This window comes from Syngnathoides biaculeatus, chromosome 11 (genome assembly GCF_019802595.1).
Source record: "Syngnathoides biaculeatus isolate LvHL_M chromosome 11, ASM1980259v1, whole genome shotgun sequence".
Classification (NCBI taxonomy): domain Eukaryota; kingdom Metazoa; phylum Chordata; class Actinopteri; order Syngnathiformes; family Syngnathidae; genus Syngnathoides; species Syngnathoides biaculeatus.
In genome coordinates this window covers 23,332,005-23,350,700 of record NC_084650.1, presented here as the reverse complement: position 1 = coordinate 23,350,700, position 18,696 = coordinate 23,332,005, and the positions used below count along the sequence as shown (strand labels likewise).

At 41.7% G+C, this 18,696-nt stretch overlaps 2 protein-coding genes across 4 annotated transcripts in view; one reads left to right on the top strand and one right to left on the bottom strand.

The window, feature by feature from the left end:
• unc5a (unc-5 netrin receptor A) overlaps positions 1-10,657 on the top strand; it is a 179,612-nt gene extending 168,955 nt beyond the window's left edge. For all 3 annotated transcript variants that reach the window (XM_061835227.1, XM_061835228.1, XM_061835226.1), the window contains 4 exons: positions 1,438-1,587; positions 5,077-5,241; positions 5,366-5,544; positions 9,696-10,657. In XM_061835227.1, coding sequence (XP_061691211.1) covers positions 1,438-1,587; positions 5,077-5,241; positions 5,366-5,544; positions 9,696-9,861 — 660 coding nt within the window. In that variant the 3' untranslated portion in view covers positions 9,862-10,657. The remainder of the gene's footprint in view (positions 1-1,437; positions 1,588-5,076; positions 5,242-5,365; positions 5,545-9,695) is intronic.
• A 2,981-nt stretch (positions 10,658-13,638) lies between these two features.
• The window catches only part of pdlim7 (PDZ and LIM domain 7), a 33,407-nt gene continuing 28,349 nt past the window's right edge, over positions 13,639-18,696 (bottom strand). The window contains exons 10-14 of the mRNA XM_061835676.1: positions 18,332-18,575; positions 17,662-17,842; positions 17,437-17,557; positions 14,951-15,066; positions 13,639-14,694 (exon numbers count right to left, since the gene is read on the bottom strand). Coding sequence (XP_061691660.1) covers positions 14,608-14,694; positions 14,951-15,066; positions 17,437-17,557; positions 17,662-17,842; positions 18,332-18,575 — 749 coding nt within the window. The 3' untranslated portion in view covers positions 13,639-14,607. The remainder of the gene's footprint in view (positions 14,695-14,950; positions 15,067-17,436; positions 17,558-17,661; positions 17,843-18,331; positions 18,576-18,696) is intronic.

Sequence of the window (18,696 nt, the reverse complement as noted above, 5' to 3'; positions counted from 1 at the left end):
AACATGCAATGCAACTCGATGGAGATGCAATGTAGTTAAGAGTAAGAAGATGCAGAGAAGGTGCCCTACAATGCTGGAGTAATAATCGTTCCTCCAAAGCATAACCTTGCCTGAAGACTGTATTGGTTCTGCCTTCTGTGACAGTATCTGTAGTTTGAAGGTTTACAATAATCTTAATGTATGCTGTTTCTGTTAGCCCATCTCCTGTGTTTTCAGCTATCTGTTAGCACGAAGCTAGCAGATATTTTTTTCGATAAAAGCACATGGTTTGGCAGAACATTTTGGTGTTTGAACATAAAACATTTCCTTGTACAGTAAAGCCTCTGTTCTCGAATGTCCCTGTTTTTGAACAAATCAGTTTTCAAACAAGATTTTTTTGCTTCCGTTTTCGAACGAAAATCGGTACTCGAAACGCCCCCAACAAAACCCGGAAATAACATGTTGCCAGCAGCCAGATCAGCTGACCCACAACACGCTTTGTTGTGAATTCCCACGCCGCCGAAAAAACACAGAAATAACATCATGCGCGGCGCAAACAGTTGACCCACCCACGATGCGTTTTGTTATTGTCAATTCAAACACGCCCCCGAAAAAGAAAAACTGAAATGACATAATGCACACAGTGCAACCAGTGCACTTTTGTTATTCTATATAACGCAGGCTCTGTACACATACGTGGTCGGGTAGTGAGTGTTGTCTTACTTCTTATCGAGGACTACCGTATTAACCCCAAATCATGGCTCCAAAGAAGACAAGTTGCTTGTGTAAAGTTATTCTGCACTTTTTTTTCATAAAAACGTTGACAAGGCTTGGGTCAATTCGCTACAGATACGGCAATGCACTCCCAGCCTAGCATACTACTAAAGCATACGTTTTAAGCAAAAAATAAATATATTAAATTATTTAATTATATGAATTATTTAAACTATACATGTATTTCTACTATGCAGTTTATTATCAGAAAAAGCTAATAAAAATGATTTAAAAAGCCTAATTTTTTAGACTTGGAACACGTTTTTTTTTTCCATTCATTTTAATAGGAAACATCAATGCGGTTTTCGAACAAATCACTTCTCGAACTGTTGTCGGGAATGGATTGTGGTCGAGAACCGAGGCATCACTGTCTGACTGATGTCATTTTTACACTAAACCATCTTGGAGGGACAAAAAGTACACTTTGTCTTTTCATTTCCTCAAAGCGATGCTAGCGATGTTGGTAGGCTCCCATTTCTTATCAGCCAGCTTTAAAACGGGTGCTAAGGAATACATTAAGAGGTGGGCTTCAATAATTTTGCATTTGTCCAAAGTATGCAGTTGGGTCATTTGTCACCTATTGCGGGTGGATTTGAAATAGATCCCTCCGATAAATGGGCGTCGACTTTACGGTTTGTCCTCTGTGTACATAAAAACGCTTCTTCTTTGTTTTGATCCCATCAGGAGGTGATGCAGATGGAGCGGCAGCTCGGGGGTCGGCTGATTGACGAGCCTCACATCCTGCTCTTCAAAGACAGCTACCACAACCTGCGCCTGTCCATCCATGATATGCCCCAGGCCCACTGGAGGAGCAAGCTGCTAGCCGGCTATCAGGTGGGGGGCGCGAGGCCGCGGGTCCGAGGCGAGGGGGTTCGATGGTCCGAATCCCGGCACGAGCGAGGACGTTTAATAGAGCTCGATGCAGTGTAGTTTATAGAGGTCTTTAAAACAACCAACCAATGATGTAAAAATTAAACGTATAAAAGGGAAAATCATAACAGGAGATTAATAGCAATGTTAAAAGCAATAGAAACAATCAAATACAAACACTGCAGAGTCTGAGTTGAAAGCCAAAGAATAAAAATGATTTTAAGGCCAGTTTGAAAAATGGACATTAAGGCACCTTGGCTCATATTTAGGGGGCGCTTGTTCCAAACAGACGGATGGAGAGAAGTATTTGTTGGGACTTCCAAGGTGATCTAATAAATAATGATGTACAATATTTCGCAACTTTCTAACTTCTCTGAGGCTTTTTTTTTCCCCCCCCCCAAAAAATCAACTACCAACAAATCTATTGACTTTTGTGGATGTGGACGTGAACGCACACATTACTTTGCAGTTGAGGTCCTCGTCGAGCAGCGGGCGCTCACGGCAGCACTTTACTGAAGATTTGGCAACATTTGGGCCCATTTGTGATTACTAATCAGGTGGACTTGTCTGTCTGGACATGAATAAAACAATACCGATATTAGTCCAAAGCAAAAATCCCTGCAATGTGCTTTGACATTCCTGTGTGGAGTTTGCATATTCTCCTTGGCTAGTGTGAGTTTGTTCCTCCCACATTTCAAAAACATGTTTGCTAGGTGTCATGGCAACTCTAAATCGTACTTAGCCATAATTGTGAGTGTCTAGACAGACACTACATGCCCTGTGATTGGCTGGCGATCAGCCCGACTCTCGCACTGCTTCTCGCTCTAAAGTCAGCCGGGATCGGCTCCAGATCATCTGCGACCGTAATGAGGATAAATGGTAGAAAAGATGAATATAGACGACCATAAAATGAAAAAAGAATAACCAAGGTGTAATTCATCATGCACTTTATTTTTATGAATGAGAAACAGAACCTACTGTGAAACATTAAAACATCAAAAAACTAAAAAAAATTGTCCGTAAAAGGTCAAACTGAAATTATAACAAAACAAAAAACACCTTTGAAACATTTTTGGGAGTGGGGGGGGGGGGGGGAATACCCAGGTTGTTCTATTTGGCCTCAGCTGATCCCAGCTGAAGTTTTTTTTTTTTTCCCTTAGCCGGATGATGCACAAGTTGGAGCTGAATTGACAGAACCTTTTTAGTCTGTGACGCTTGAAGGGTGCACGTTATTGTTCGCTGATTCTGCCGCGTTCCAGCTTAGTCGCTGCAGTAACTCAGAGCTGCGAGCCCATTGATTCTCCCGGCTGCTGCACCCTCAAAGGCAGCTTCGAAATACGCAATGGCAAATAAATATCTGGAAGCTGACAACCTGGACGCCGGGAGCCATCCATGTTCCCTGCTCTGCGGTCCAGTGAAGCGACTTCAAAGAGGACTAGAAAATGGCTGCACGAGGTCCCTGGAGAGAAAAGCCAGGTTGTGCCAAGCAAGCACAGCGCTAACCTGGAACCCAGAACAAAATCTTCCTCCGGACTAAGCCTGCTTATTTGGAAGCGCTTCCCTCACAGTGGTGCAGTGGGAAAACGGCCTTTGGTCCCCGTGGGGGTTCCAAGAAGACTTTTGGGTAGTTCACCTTTTCCCTGTACTTTCCGTCTGCCTGGCAAAGAGCGCCCCTAGTTGGGCATTTGCATGTACTGCCGCCCAGAGCGCCTCTTCAACGCAGTTCTCGTCAACTGTTCGAGGGAGGGTGAAGAAATGCACTGATCTCCCCCCCCCCCACACCCCACCCCAACCCCCTTTTCTCTATTTTCATTCCCCATGATCTGTGGGGATATGCGTACAAGCCGTGAATATGGAGCAACAGAGAAAAAGATGTTGGAATCATCACCTTTGAACACATTCTAGGAAACACACCCTGGTTGCTGTTTTTTTTTTTTTTTTTTTTTTTTAAGACTGCGCAAGGACTTACTCTGTATGCCTACACTTGTGGGGGCGGGGGCAATCTTAAGAAACACTTCTCAATTCATTATTGATCAGGGATTAACCTTGGTATGGATTTTTTTGCTCCAAATTTAAATAAATAAATGCATGAATAAATAAATGAAATTGAATAAATAAATAAATAGTCTTGAAATATTCACATTGTATTTTGCCTGGTTGTAGTAAACTTAAACTAGGCAGCACAGTGTCCAAGTAGTTTTTCTACAGAGTTGAAGGTTCACACGTCCAGTCTCTGTCCCTATCCCACAACCCCCCCCCACCCCCCAATCCCAAAAGATGCATGTTTGCTTCAGCAAGATACGAAATGGACAAATATCAATAAGCAACACTTTATTTCTATTTATTTTAAGTGTTACCCTCTTAATAGTCAATCATAATTTTATCATGAGACCAAAATTAAAAGCAGCATCTAGAAATGACAAATCATAGAAATTCCATTTTTGAAGCAGCAAAAGATGTTTACATCTGTCAGTTGGATAAATCTCTCTTTGGCAGTATAGAAGCTTGTTACAGTTTTTGCTTCATCTTAATTCAATGTATGTTGGTGGCTGAAGGTTTCGCTCTCCTCTTCTCTCCTCTCCAAACAACACTATGGATTTGTTGCCTCGGCAAATGGAACCGGCGGGGCTTAAGTTTGCTTGTCGCAACGTTTTTCAGGCTTGTTTGACTTCTATTTAAAGGTACAGTGGTGGAGGTTTTCCCTTCTGGTCTCCGCAGACTTAGTGTGTCGGCCACGTAAGCAAAATGTTTCCACGTCTCGCTCGTATAGGCGCAAAAGCTTGTGGCTATTTCTTTCTCACTCTGAACACACAACTTTGGGGAGTGAGGCTTTTTTTTTTCTTGAGAGGCTGCAGACTGCTGCGTTTCTATCGCTCTTAAAATGCCATACCAAAAACAACTTTTACTGGGTCATTTTTAGCAGCAAGGCATTGTGGTTATACAGCGCAAGCCTGTCCATGAATTTTCCCATCAGTGGTGAGCTATTTTTAGAACAGGCACAGGAACGACTTGTGTGAGATCCTCACATTTTTTTTTGCTCCCGTCGTTGAATCTTTTCGTGCTAATTTTGATAATTTCATTTGGATTGTTGCTATTCGCAGCAGAGCTCGTGTGTCACGCGGTACTGGAAAATATGTTAGTAGAAACAAAGTAATTTTAGTTAGTACTCTGAGTACTACAATAGTATGTGGACTTTAAGATGGATATCAAGAATTATTGAATAACTGCCCAAACAGGAATCTGTAAAAAAGTGTCAGTAGTAATGGGAAAAGATGATACTCATACTTGTGTGTCTTGGTCGTTGTCCTTGTGCGCTCAATTGTTTCATCAATGTGGACAAAGAGTTTACAGTACTAGTACTCTGACCTTAAGCTAGATATCAATGGTATTGAATACCTGTAAATGCTTCCACGGCAGTGTGTGTTTTGCGTGACGCTTTTGCTCTTGCTGCAGGAGATCCCCTTCTACCACATCTGGAACGGTTCCCAGCGCTACCTGCACTGCACGTTCTCTCTGGAGCGCCTCAGCCTCGCCACCTGCGAGCTCACCTGCCAGCTGTGCGTGTGGCAGGTGGAGGGCGAAGGACAGAGCTTCGGCCTCGACTTTAACATTGCCAAGGTAACATTGAGGCGCTCCACCGGAGGATGCCTTTGTCCTTTTACAATTGTTGAGTTGTTTTTTTTGTTTGTTTTTTCATGAGACGCGTGTTCCTCTTTGTTGTCATTGTTTTTTTTACGAGCAGGACACCCGAGCCGTGGACTCCGAGTTCCTGCTAATGGACACGAACGTCACTGCCCTCGCAGGGCCCAGCGCCTTTCAGATCCCGTACCTCATCAGGCAAAAGATCTGCAGCAGCTTGGACGCGCCGTGTCCCAACGGAGCCGACTGGAGAATGCTTGCACAAAGACTCAAGCTTGAGAGGTAAAAGAGCGAGTGTTACCTGATCACTCTTTACACCAGTATGTCGGAACGAGCAGCCTGGCAATTGATTCGCTACAAATGCATTTAACGGACTCGGTCAGCAGAGCGCTTGCATCATAATACGTTCAGTACATGTTTGAAATGACAAACAAACACGGTAGCCAGTTTCGCTATGGAAGGTTAGCGCAATGAACACGATTAGCCGTGAGATATCAGTTTAACTCATTCTGTGACGACACTATCGAAAAACACGCATCTCATAGCATCTTGCCCTTTGAAATGAATAAAGGATGAGTGGGTTTACATATTTTTTTTTTGTGCGGTGGCAGCTCTGTAGTCTATATTGTACTTATATTTGATTTTCTGGTCACCATCATTGCTACTTTTCAAGCTGCATCGTGGGATACATCGTGGGTACAAAATAATGGATAACCTATACTGTCCACATACAAAATTGCTAGCCCACTATGTACCGTAATTCCCGGCCTACAAAGCGATCCTGGTTACAAGCTTCACTGAGTACATTTGTAAAGGAAATACCATTTGGTACATACATACGCCGCAGCTCTGTAAAAGCCTCAAGTGCCCACATTGAAACCCACTTTAAAAACACAAGATATTTACAAAGAAAGACGGCACTAACGCTAGCGCCGCGCTCAAACTAGGGCTAACATTAGTGCCGCGCCAACGCTAACAGGGCCGGTTAAAATAAAACTTACCGGTAAATATCACTGAGACATGCCTGTAACACAGCAGCAACACACTAGCGCAGCGCTAAAAGGGCCAGTAAAAGTCCTTGTCACATATATTCCACCTGTCTCGTTCTTACCTTTTCCGCTCAAGTGCCCCCTTGCGGCCGCGAGAAAAAATGCACAAATTACCTGCATCGCCGCATAAACTGCAGGGTTGAAAGCGTGTGAAAAAAGTTAAATCACAGTCGTACCCCTTAGTGAGCACTGTGAGCATAACGTCATCCTCCTTTTCTTCAATAGGTAGGGAGATAACTTTGTTTGAGCAGATGTAAACATGATAGAGTTGTTTTGTTTCGGTAAGCGACTGACTGAATAGTTTTTCTCTGTCAATACGAGGTTCTTCTTTAAAATGCTGAGGGAACGGGAAGGTGATAAGCAAAGAATCCATCAACCGTGGTGGCTCCATGCCAAGCCGCGACCGGGTTGTTTTTTAAAGTTACACAATTGGCATGTTTGGAAAAGAAGTCGCAGCCATTGATCCCTTTTCCCACAAATTTAATTTCTACCCGCCAAATGAAACCAAATGGGTAAAGTTAAATTGTCCGATCAACTTTATTTGCCCCGATTAATCGCCCGTCGGATTGATGCAACGCAGGTTGAATTAGCAACGCTTTGCTCAGCAGAATCAATTCTCAATTAGGCCTGAAGACGGGGCGACAACAACCTCTCGGGTTGTTTGATCTAGCCTATACTGCATTTCTCTTTATGCCATTCTCAAATTGTACATTTAATTCATAGCATCTTCATATTCCACAACATTATGAGCACTCCCACGGTATAAGGTTATCCAGTACTTCGCAAAGATAATAATGCCCACTTATCACCGAGGTATTCTTTTATTGCTGCGGTGTGTTTTGCCTCAAATAGTAACGTGAGTCACAAATGTTATATACAGCTGTCAATATGATACAGTATGCGTGCACAATACTTCACATTACAAGGCCAGTCAATAATAAGCATATTTTATTGCTTCTTCGGCAGTGTCAATTACCACTGAGCATTTTTGTTTTTGTTATGGCAAAAGCTGTAATTGTGTTGTGCAGGATTTTGCTGCATCGCATACACTGACATCATTTTGTAGGTTTTATTTATGTCGTGTGATTCTATCATTTTTAATTATCTAATGTTCCTTTGGATGTTGAAATTAATGAATATAAAGGTTCTCGTTAAAACCTTTGAAAAAGTCAATAATGGCAAGGAAACTGCCCTCCTTTTCTTTGAGTGTGCAAACGAACACCGTTAGTGACCTTTGTCAAGCTGGAAAGTTTGCAGCGGCGCGTTTAAACGTCGAACGTCGCGTTCGAATGGGTTTTAAGTCCACGGGTGCCGTCTTTGAGACTTAAGGCTGCAGACGCAAGGCGAACAAAGAGAAAAAGAGCATTCAATCTAATCAGTGTGTGCGAGTACGTTCGGGATCAGGGAGCACTTAACATCAAATATCGAGCCCGCTGGGACGGCCACTTTGTTGTCATTGATTGGGCTCTGAGGCAAAAGGTTGAGCGCCTAAAATGGCAAAAGGTCACTTCCTGCCGTCTGAAGAGGGAAAAGTCCAAATAGGGTTGACTCAATGAGATGTGGGACCTCTTTCGACATCAAATAAAGACGAATGGGGCTTTTGCTTTCAAGCTCCTTTTGGGCTTCAAATGAAAATAGTTTTTTTTAGTTTTGTTATGAAGCAGTTGGAGGAGCCAAATCCAACTTGGACCTAAACGCAACACGCTGCATGGCACGACTTAAAACTTGGTCAAAGTTAGTGACGTCTCAGTGGAATAAATCACAAAAGAAGTGAAACATTTTAATTATTTCCTCAGTCTCGAATTGGGCCTTTCTTTGAAGCTTCATTTGACCTTTGAGTTAGTTTCTAAAACTGCTCTTTTCTCTTCCCCGTGCATAAAAGTGTGCAAAAAGACACGATTGGGTGTGGAAAGCCATCACAACCCTGACCTCAACCTAATCAAACACTTTTGAAATGAACCTCAACAGACTCAAATGGATGGAAATACATTGTGTGCTGCCATATTGACATACAGTATAAAACCAAAATGACTCCTCCTTTGAACATATTTGGTGCTTAAGTGAATTTTTTGTTGAATCGGGATATGGCAGTAAATGACATAACATGGAAAAAGACCAAGAAGTCTTAAAGGAGACCCCCCCCCCCAACACACGTTTCATCATCTTTTAAAAAATAATAATAATTTTAAACTCAGTGGCATACCACGGATTTCATTTTCAATTGTGAAGGTAGCGTCGCATCACCAAGTTGCCTGAATAAACTTGTGAATTAATTTAGTGGATCCACAAATGCATCAGGCGGACACGTCACCATGCACAACACCTTCGCCAAACATTGATGCACGGGCCTGTTGTCAAAAACAAACATTTTTCAGTACTTACACTATAAACTGTAGCTGCTTACCTTTGGGCTTCAGTGTATCTTCCATTTCCTCATCTGGGATTATAATGAGTGTAATAATTTGAAGTAAAAGTTAAATTCCTGTGTGACGGTCTGAGCACTCCCGGTACAGCAAAGTCTCTTTGTGAGTAATGCGGATGCGCGTTTATTTTGTAAACTTCTGGCCTTTCTGAAATATCCCCATCCATGCTTCAACCTGTGCCATTCGACAACTTGGCGCCGAGCGTTCATGTTCGCTATGGACGTCTCAGAAAGACGAACACAGCAAACGTACATATATGTGTATATCTTTATCAACTTTTGTTTTAAGGTTAGGTCAGGGTTAGGTTATAACGTATGTTAGCGACCTCTGTGTAGAAGAAGGGGAACTATGAGGCCGGGAGATTTCCCACTAAGCGTCTGCTACGTACCCAGAGTTCTCCTGTTAATAACGTATCCGCATTCATCACAAGGAGACTTTTCAGCACGGGGGAGCGCTCAGATCGTCACACCGGCAATCGTCGTGTCATGCATGGAGAAACACAACATCAAGGCGGGATTGAAAATATGATGCAAATTAAGTCACAATTCTGCACAATTTAGATCAGCTCACATACAGAGACATTTTTGGATAAAGGCATCTAAAAAAAAAGTTGTGCCTGTTGTGTAATTAATGGCCAACTTTAAGCAATTCAAAAGTTAAATTTCTCTTTTGTGTCCTTTTTTCAAGATTGTCTTCGTCATTTTTTTTTTATCACGTCTGGCCGTCAAAAAACAATTTAAATCCTTTTCAAGGGGACAAATGTACTTTTTTTTTATACATTGTTGCAAAGGTCTGTCTGTCTGTAAGCGAGCCGTTCTGTACCCTGAACAAAAAAGAAAAGAAGCAGCATAATACGTTCCTTTCATTGAAAATGTGTCGTGAGTGCAGGTGAGAATCCTTTTTATCTCAACTCGTTCTGATCGATTCCAACTGATTGTCGTGGTGGTTGTTGTGCGTGCAGACACGTGGGCTTCTTCGCGTCCAAATCGAGCCCGACTTCGGCCATCCTCGACCTGTGGGAGGCGCAACATTTCCACAGCGGCAACATCAACCAGCTGGCCGCCGTCATGGCCGACATCGGCAAGCAGGAAGCCATGATCTTCCTGGTGTCGGACGGCGAGTGCTAACAGGCTGAGAGGAAACCGCAGGCGGGGTGGAACAATACGTGCGGTGGGAAGAGACCGTGGGAGCTGTCTGTTTGAGAACAGTCCATGTAGGAGGTCACACTTTGAACTGTTTCCACTGAGAGGTGGATCATATCCAAGCAGCTCAGTCACACAGCCTAAATTCTTTCATACATAATTCAATGTCTTATGTAGCACGAAATGGAGTTTAACAATGACACGCAGTCATTTCATTCCTTTGAAAAATGCAATCTATAGAAAGCCCTTTTAGTCTTTATTCAATATCCTTGATATCCATCTCCAGTTTCAGGTACTCGTGCACTCTTTGGGTCATATTCTGCTATTCGTGCACAAGTCTGAGGCTGCCTGTAAATCATGGAGCATGGAGTTTTCTTGATACTGATGAATGCCAAAGAAGTCAATTTGGAAAATAGAAAGTCACACGTGTGTGAAATGTGAAAATATCTTTTGTAGCAGCGTGTCGTTGCCAGATGTGAATTGATGGAAGAATGCACGCAGGCAGAAAACCGCTCAGATTTGCGCCTTTTAAGACTTGCGCACATGTTAGAATGTGGCTTTGTCCTCACGAGTAAGTGTAATTACTGTATTACTAGTAATTACTTCCATGTAATACACACACACACAGCTCTACGAGTAGTGTCATTATGAAATTGTACCAGTTCACTCTTTGTAGAAGTGCAAGTGGGCAGGAATGTCATACAGTAGTGGATACAATTTTTAAAAATCCCCCCACACAGCAGCTGACACACGTTATTAAGATCCACTGTTTTCTTTTTATTCTCAGCACATTTTATTTATGTTCAATGATGTATTTTGTTGTTACGTATTAATCTGAGAAAGAATATTTTTGAAAAATTATATATATATATAAATATATATATATATTTATTATTTATTTATATTATAAATATATTGGTGGTTGTATGTAAAGGGCCACTTCCAAGTTTTGAACCAGTTATTTCCATTTTTTTTTTCTTTTGGAGATAAAACAGATTAAATTCAGATATTAGACTTTTGGGAATTTTATTTTAAGGTCCCTGCTCCAGAAATAGTCATTCCACCGGTGCTCGTGAGGACAAAGAGCATACTAGTACGTGGATGTGAAGTGCATATCAAGGAGATCTGCTACAGTATTTAAAGCGACAACGTTCTGCCATAGGATGGAAGGTTTATCTGAGGACCCCAAATGAGCCTCCGACCCCCATCCTCAAGGCCACACTTTGCCTCTCCCAGTGTCACACGTTTGTTCTCTACAGGGAGGACCCCCCACACACCGTTTCTCCACTTAAGTTCACGTGCCATGACTACTAATGAAGGCGCCGCAGGGCCTCCAAACACTGGGGCGGCGACGGACGTCGTCACAGTCCAAAGTGACGTGTTGTTTAATTGCTTTAATTGGGATGTTTGTTGCGGGGCGAATAATCTGTGCCCACCATTGAAAGGGCCCCTTTGTTTTTGGAGTCGTTTTTTCGAAGCCATGTTTGGTGCGCTTTGCCGCTCCGGTCCCGCGTTCTCACAGCCGCGTTTACGGCCGGTCGGGCCGCGTACACAAAGGGAACATCCCCAGGTTCAATCCCCAGTTCAGCCATCTTGCGTGTGAGTGCGCTCCTCCTCAGGGTTGCATGTGATGTCTATAAAGTTGTCAGGAGAGCCCCGCCCGCCCGCCCACCCTCGCTCCCTCATTAAAGACACTCTCAGTCAAACAGCTGGCGTAGGCTCCGAAGTCCCTCGACACACCGGAGCTTCTTTTTATGATTGTCCCAAATTTTTGGAATGTACTTTTGTTTCCGTGTGCTTGGCAAAGGGGACGCTTAGTTTTAATGTGGCATCTTAACGCTTTTCCGACAGCTTGACTCCACAGCTACTGCAGCTTCAGGACTATTAGGGCCACAAAACAAATACAAAAGAGACAAACATTTCCAGAATGATGTTATAACAGTCCTAATATTATGACAATTCAGTTGTGATAATATTATCGTTAGACTTTTGAGGCAAGTCAAATGGCGGGACGATTAAACTATTTTTTTTTTTTTTTCCAAGAAACTTCAGTTACGTGGGGGAAAACAAACAAAACAACATAAATGTCCCAAGCCAAGATTTTTTTACATTTTTTATTAAATTGACTGCATTATGACAAAATTTTCTAGAATTACATCTTTATGCAAGCTAGTATCTTGTTGCACCCACCCCCGGAGTCCAAAAACCAAAGTGTATGTGAAATACATAAACGACTAAAATATCATCTTTTTCTTGGATCATTGTAGGTATTCACATTATTTTTTTGACTTCCTTTTTTTGTCAAATGTCTCATATTTCAAGTTTATGTGTAGGTTTAGGAGGTTTTTGCCACTATAATTCTTTTTTGTATAATTGACTTGTTTTTTAATCATAAGATTTACACTTTTTTTTATTCTTGTAAAATGTAATTTTCTGCTAACTTTTTTTCTTTTTAGTTAGTCATAGAGTACAGATTTTTTTTTAACCTCCCATTTTGATTGTGGCCCTAATACTCCTGTTTTTTTTCCCAGCTGACCACCAGTGTTTGGTGCAAATATGCCACCACACGTTTTGTCATTTCTAACAGTAGCAGCCTTCGTTTTAAACGCAAAATGTTCACCTCACCAAATGAATCTTGTTGAAAAGGATCACATTCACATGTAATATAATACTTTTTGTACCACAGCCTCATGCTGTCATTCATTTTGCATCAAGTTTAGTGTGTGCGTGTCAGTGCGTGTGAGCTAAATTGGTAACCAAAGTTTTCCCTCATCTTTTTCATTACAATGCCATTTTTTTTTCTGCGTGGCAAGCGAGCGTCCACGTTATTTAAGCCGTAATGTTGTGTTTGTGTGTGTGTTTGTGTGATCACTTTGTAAAGAAATGTAAATTATATTTTAATATGAAGCCAGATTATAATAATTTAAGAAAAGCAAAAAAAAAAAAGACAACTTCAGTTCCACGGCATTTGTCAAGTTAAATCGTGACGTGTTTGCCTATTTAACTGTTGTTTGGCGATCTAGCAGTGGAGACTTTTTGCAGTGTTATAAGGCTTTAGAGAGGCTCTTTATGGGACGCTTCGGTGTTTGTTGTTTGTTTGCCATCACTTACAAGTGTCAGCATTTACAGTGCATATCTGCTGGAGGAAGACGGTGGCCTTGTTTGATAAGCAGTGCCAGTTGTTGAGTCGCTCCGAGCGTGAGTGAATGAGTGAGTGAGTGAATGCACGTCCCACTAATGTAACCCACTGGCTGCCAGCATATCTTAACATTTGCTTACATCACAACTGTACATTTTGTATCACTCGTTACTATTTCAAGTCGAGGTGTGTGTGTATGACGTTGCTATTTTTTTGTTTGTTTGTTTGTATGAATAGGCTTTTGTACTTGTGAACTTTTTGTTTTTCAGTCGATGTTCCTTGCCTTTCTGCATTCAAAAATGCTGTACTTATTACATGCCACTGCGCTTATGCAATTGTATATTCCCTACTTTGTTTGATTATTTTTTTTATTACCTTTTGTGTTTTTACCGTCAATGTAAATTGTCGTCGAGACTTTTTGTGGCAAAGGAAAAACTAAAGCAAAGGGAGATTTTCTGTACTTTTTGGACAATGATGGATTTGTTGGTAGAATTTTGGAAATTCGTTTCTAAGTGCTTTCAAGTATTTACTTGGCCTTATGTATATAGATATATATAGATATATATCAATCTATGACATTTCAGAAAGGTATGTATAGTAATTGAACCTGAAATCTCTGTAAATAAATTATATATTGTTTATTCAAGGACTAGGTGTTTTACTTTATTACTGTGTTGTCATGGCGACACAAAAAAAACTGCTTTTTGTTTTATCATTTTGTACATTTGTATCTTGCAGGTCTGACTTGACAAAGTAGGAAATGGAAAGACGATAAAAGATGGATTACAAGATTGATTACTCTGGTGAAGGAAACGTTAATTAGCAAATTGTTGAAGCATCGTAACAGATGTTTCTTCAATTACTCCAACAGTTATTTATAAAAAAAAGTACAATGTAAAGCAATATAAATACATATTTAACAACAGCCTGGAAGTTAAAAGCAAATGAATAAATGCAGGATGAGAATAGTTTTGCAATTAAATTCTATCTTTGGGTATATTAAAAAAAATGGGGGCTGGGAAATAAAATGTAAAAAAACCTTTTTTCAAAAGAAGGAACTGTGAAATTGTGTAACCATTACTAAAATTTGTAATTAGATCAGCAGATATGTTCCACATTTAAACGTGAATTTCAGGAGCAGTAAAGGAGGAACCCCCTTCCCCCAATGAATTGATTTGGAGCCTTTCCCATCTGACTTGGAGCAAAAGACTGACTACACCTGAGACTGGTCGCCAGTCCATCAATCGCCTTTCGTGATTTGGCAGAGGAAAAATATCTTGCAGTGTAGTTTTGAAAAATGTCTATTACATTGGAAAGTTTTTTTCAATAAATGTTCAACATTCCTAAACTCAACAGTCAGTGGAAAGTCTCTGGAAATTAAAATGTTCCACATAAAAAATATATAATCATAATGTAATCAGACTAAACTGAAGGTAAACAATATATGTAATGGCACGGTTGAATGGGTCAACTCGGTCCAGTGGAGTGATACGTAATTTGGTACGAGAGGCAGGAGCACAGCGTAAAGCTTCAAACACCCCAATTGCGTGTGACCGTGGTGGAGACAAAAAAACGGGCGGCAGCGACGTCTCTCACACAGGGGCGAAGGCGTGGCCTTTGCAGAGGGGCTTGTCCTTCTTGGAGTAGAACGTCTTGCCCTCCAGGTTGATCTGGCACAGCTGCACACACACGACGGGTCACAAACATGACGTTGTCTTTGTGCACAATTGCATCACATTTGAATGGACATAAATTGCTAAAAAAACATGGCTGTCGACCCGAAAAGTGTGGCCCAGGGGCCTCTTTTTTTCATTTTGTTGAGCTTAAACATTAAAGTGGGGGACTGCAAAAAAAAAATCATTTTTCCACGGCACTCGTATGTCTGTTATTTTCTAGGCATTCCCGGTAGAGAAGATGTGAACGAGAGAGACTCACAGCGCAGACGAAGCACGTATCGTGCCAGCTGTAACCAAGAGCCTCCAGGAAACGATCCCCGGCGTCAATCTTAAAGTCGCAGCCGTGACATTTGGTGCCAAACATCTTCTCGTAATCTGGAAAGAGAAAGCCCTTAAAACGGTGTTCTCTAAAGGGGGGCCTGTTACGGAAAGTTGATTTTAAGTGTTGTATACAAATTGTTGTGTGGGAAGTGCCTGTCATGTGGGAAATGAAACAAACAATTTTCTTTTCTTTTTTTTCATTTTACGATTGCTGAAACTCAATCTTGGCATAAGGGTAAATTACATGATTGCCCTCTTCATAGATTAGCTCTGCTCGTGATCACGGCAGCTAAAGTGGGTGAAGAACCAGAGTCACTTTCAAGCACCAGCTCGTCTACACTATCTGAAAGTCATGTAGGAACACCCGCATCGCCCACAAGTGCAACTCCCCCGCAACCGTGTCAAAGCCAAAAGGTAAGCGGAGCTGCATCGGGTTTGGCTGGCTGCACAGATTAGCATTGGCTTCAGGTGAATGGAATGTACAATTAATTGCTGTTTGATGTTGTCAATGGAATGGCAGCGGAGGGTTTAGGGATTTGAGATGACTGTGTGCCACATACGCACTGTTGGAGTAGCTGCCTCAAGTTAATTCAAGCCAACAATACTGGCTAATGTTGACACAGTTTATACTCTCCGAAGGTGACTTGGCAAAAAAACAAACAAAAAAAAAAATAGTCACATTATTTTTTTTTCTCTAGTCAATGTCGATGGAAGGATTAGTGAGGAAGGGCTGAATTTGTTGATCACGAGCACTGTGGTGTAAAGTTATGGAACATTAGAGCACTTGAGGTGCTCCGTGCCCCCAAAAAAACGTCACGTGCACACATCTGCACGCAAGCAGGAGTCCTGCTAAATCATTGAGGGACCAGCATGCTGCATTCATTAACATAGAACCGTGTCATACCGAGGTAGTTCAAGTCAAAAAGTTATTCACTATAACATAGTTCATGATTTCCATGGAGTATATAAAGACCACATTATATTCTCCAAAACATATCTGCATTTTCCACCACAGCACAACCCATATTCATGTCACAGCTTTTATTTGCTACAATAGTAGTCACGACCCCTCCCACGCATTTCAAGCCTTCAGCACATTTAAAGCAGGCAAAATGTGCGTACAAAAATGTAATACATGTGACCCCACAATTTTGGATTTGGAGCGTGAGTCTCTTTTTATTCACGCTTCCTCATTTATAGAGATGTATTCCCTCTTATTCTACATAATCTTTAATGTTTCTGCCTATAATTTGCTCAAATCTGCACTCGGGGGCAACGGAGCAGCAAATCTTTAACTGGGACTGTATTATTTATTAGCAAAGGAAAGAAGTCACTTCAAAAACCAAAATGTCTTTTTCGTCTTTTAATCTTTATAAAATATTACAATAATTCAAAATATTTCAAAACATTTTCTTGTAAGGTCAAATTTCATTTTGTTCCATTTCTTGTCTGTCAAGGAGTAAAGAAGAAAAAAAAAATATTTGGAAAAAAAACTTCAAAAGATCATTTTAAAAAGAATGTTACAGAAGAGATTTTTTTAAATAGCTGTCAAAATTCCCATAAATATAAACGCACCACAGTATCATCAGGCTGTCTCTGTCTTTTAATATCAGTTTGTTTTTATTCTGATATAAAATTACAGCTTTGCTATCATAAAATTCTGACTGTCCCTCATTAACTGCAGGATTTTTTTTGTAATATCCATTTTCAACCACTTTGCATTATGATGACAATTTGATTGCTACTTTTGTTAACTGAAAATGTTATTTTATCATTAAATCATTCATCCATCCATCCATTTTCTTTCCCGCTTATCCTCACGAGGGTCGCAGGAGTGCTGGAGCCTATCCCAGGTGTCAACGGGCAGGAGGCAGGGTACACCCTGAACTCGTCGCCAGACAATCGCAGGGCACATCAAGACAAACAGCCGAACTCACAATCACACCTAGGGGCAATTTAGAGTGTCCAATTAATGTTGCAAGTTTTTAGGATGTGGGAGGAAACCGGAGTGCCCGGAGGAAACCCACGCAGGAAACACGGGGAGTACTTGCAAACTCCATACAAGCGGGTCTGGGATTGAACCCGGGACCTCAGAACTGTGAGGCCAATGCTTTACCAGCTGAACCACCGTGCCGCCGCATTAGTACATTAGCTCCTAAAATTAAACTTCCTTTATTCCTATATTCTGCTTTTTTTTTCCCGTTTTTTTTTGCTGTGGCCTTGATATGCATTAATAGTCAGGTTTTAATAGAGCAATACGAGAGACGATGTCTTCAATCCGAACTCATCACAATGTGGTGTGCATTTGCCCGTGTGGTCGTGTTTCCTGACATAATAAAACAGACGGAGCGCTGCATGTCATTTTCCATGACGTGTGTCAATTTAGGCTGCTGAGCTTTAGTGTCGAGTGCGTTGAGTTGTCACCTCTCTCGCAGTAAGGCTCTCCCTCCTCCATGTAAAAGGCCTGATTCCTGATGGGAGTCTTGCAAGCCGCACACTTGAAACACTGAACGTGGTAGGTCATCTTCAAGGCATGCATGATTTCCTGATGAGGCAAGAAAAGCTTGTAAATGTTTTATTTTCAGCATCCACTTCAAGTCCTGCTTAAAACAGTGGATATTTAGTCTCATTAAATCCATTCTCTCATACCCCCGTGATCTTCTTTTTGCACTTTGCACAGTTCGGGGCGTAGCGGTTATCGTGGCACTTGGTACAGAAAACGGAACCTCTCTCCTCGAAGAAGCCCCCCTCCTCCAGGACCACCTTGCACTGTGAACACGTGAACTCCTCGGGGTGCCACGAGCGTCCCAGAGCCACCAGGTAGCGACCTCTGAAGAACACAACATGACTCCAGGGTCACTTCAACTGGGAAAAAAATCTAAGCGGGTGTTTGGTGTAGCCACTGTCACTGTGGTACTTTACACTCTTTAGATGAACACAAACAGAACAGTAAAAAATGTAAATACAAAAAGAAAAGTCTTTGCAAGAGCCACAAGTCGTACAGACAGACAAACTCACCGAAATTACATCGCACAACAACCGCTTTCACTCTACCACACAGACACTGCAATACCTGCAGTATTTCTTTCCACTTTAGGCTGCAATGTGTTTGAGTCTCAAAACATTAAAGTGAGTTTAATAAGTGTATTTTAATAAGGTGTTGTCACGCCCATTTTCTTCAAACTCTTTACACTTGCACCTCCAGACTTTTGCGATTACTGACAGGCGAGGTGCAAGGGACCATTCACCACAGATCACAGCATTACTTTTTACTTTTTTTTTATCTGCAGACTAAGTCATTTCCTTTTCAGATTGTCACCTGATGACTTTGTTGCAGGCGCCACAGACCGGGGTCCTCCCACTACCTTCGGGCGGCTGCTGCGCCGCCTGCAGGATGGAGCTGCGGTTTTCCATCGGCGTGGGCTGGACCGGCTGCTGGTGCTGTGTCACCACCGTGCTGGTCTTATCCGGGTGAAAACGGTCAGCAAAATTAGGATCGGTGACCCACGGAGGTCGGGAGGAAGGTGCCGAGGGGCACGTTGCCGCTGATGCTGTCTTAGATCCTGTGTTTGTGGGGGGGACAATTCAGTGTGATTTGTTTTGGAAAAATAAACTACAGCAAGCTGTGACTTCAGATCACTCCAGCATATCAAAGGTGAAGGTGGAAATATAGGGTTGTTCTCC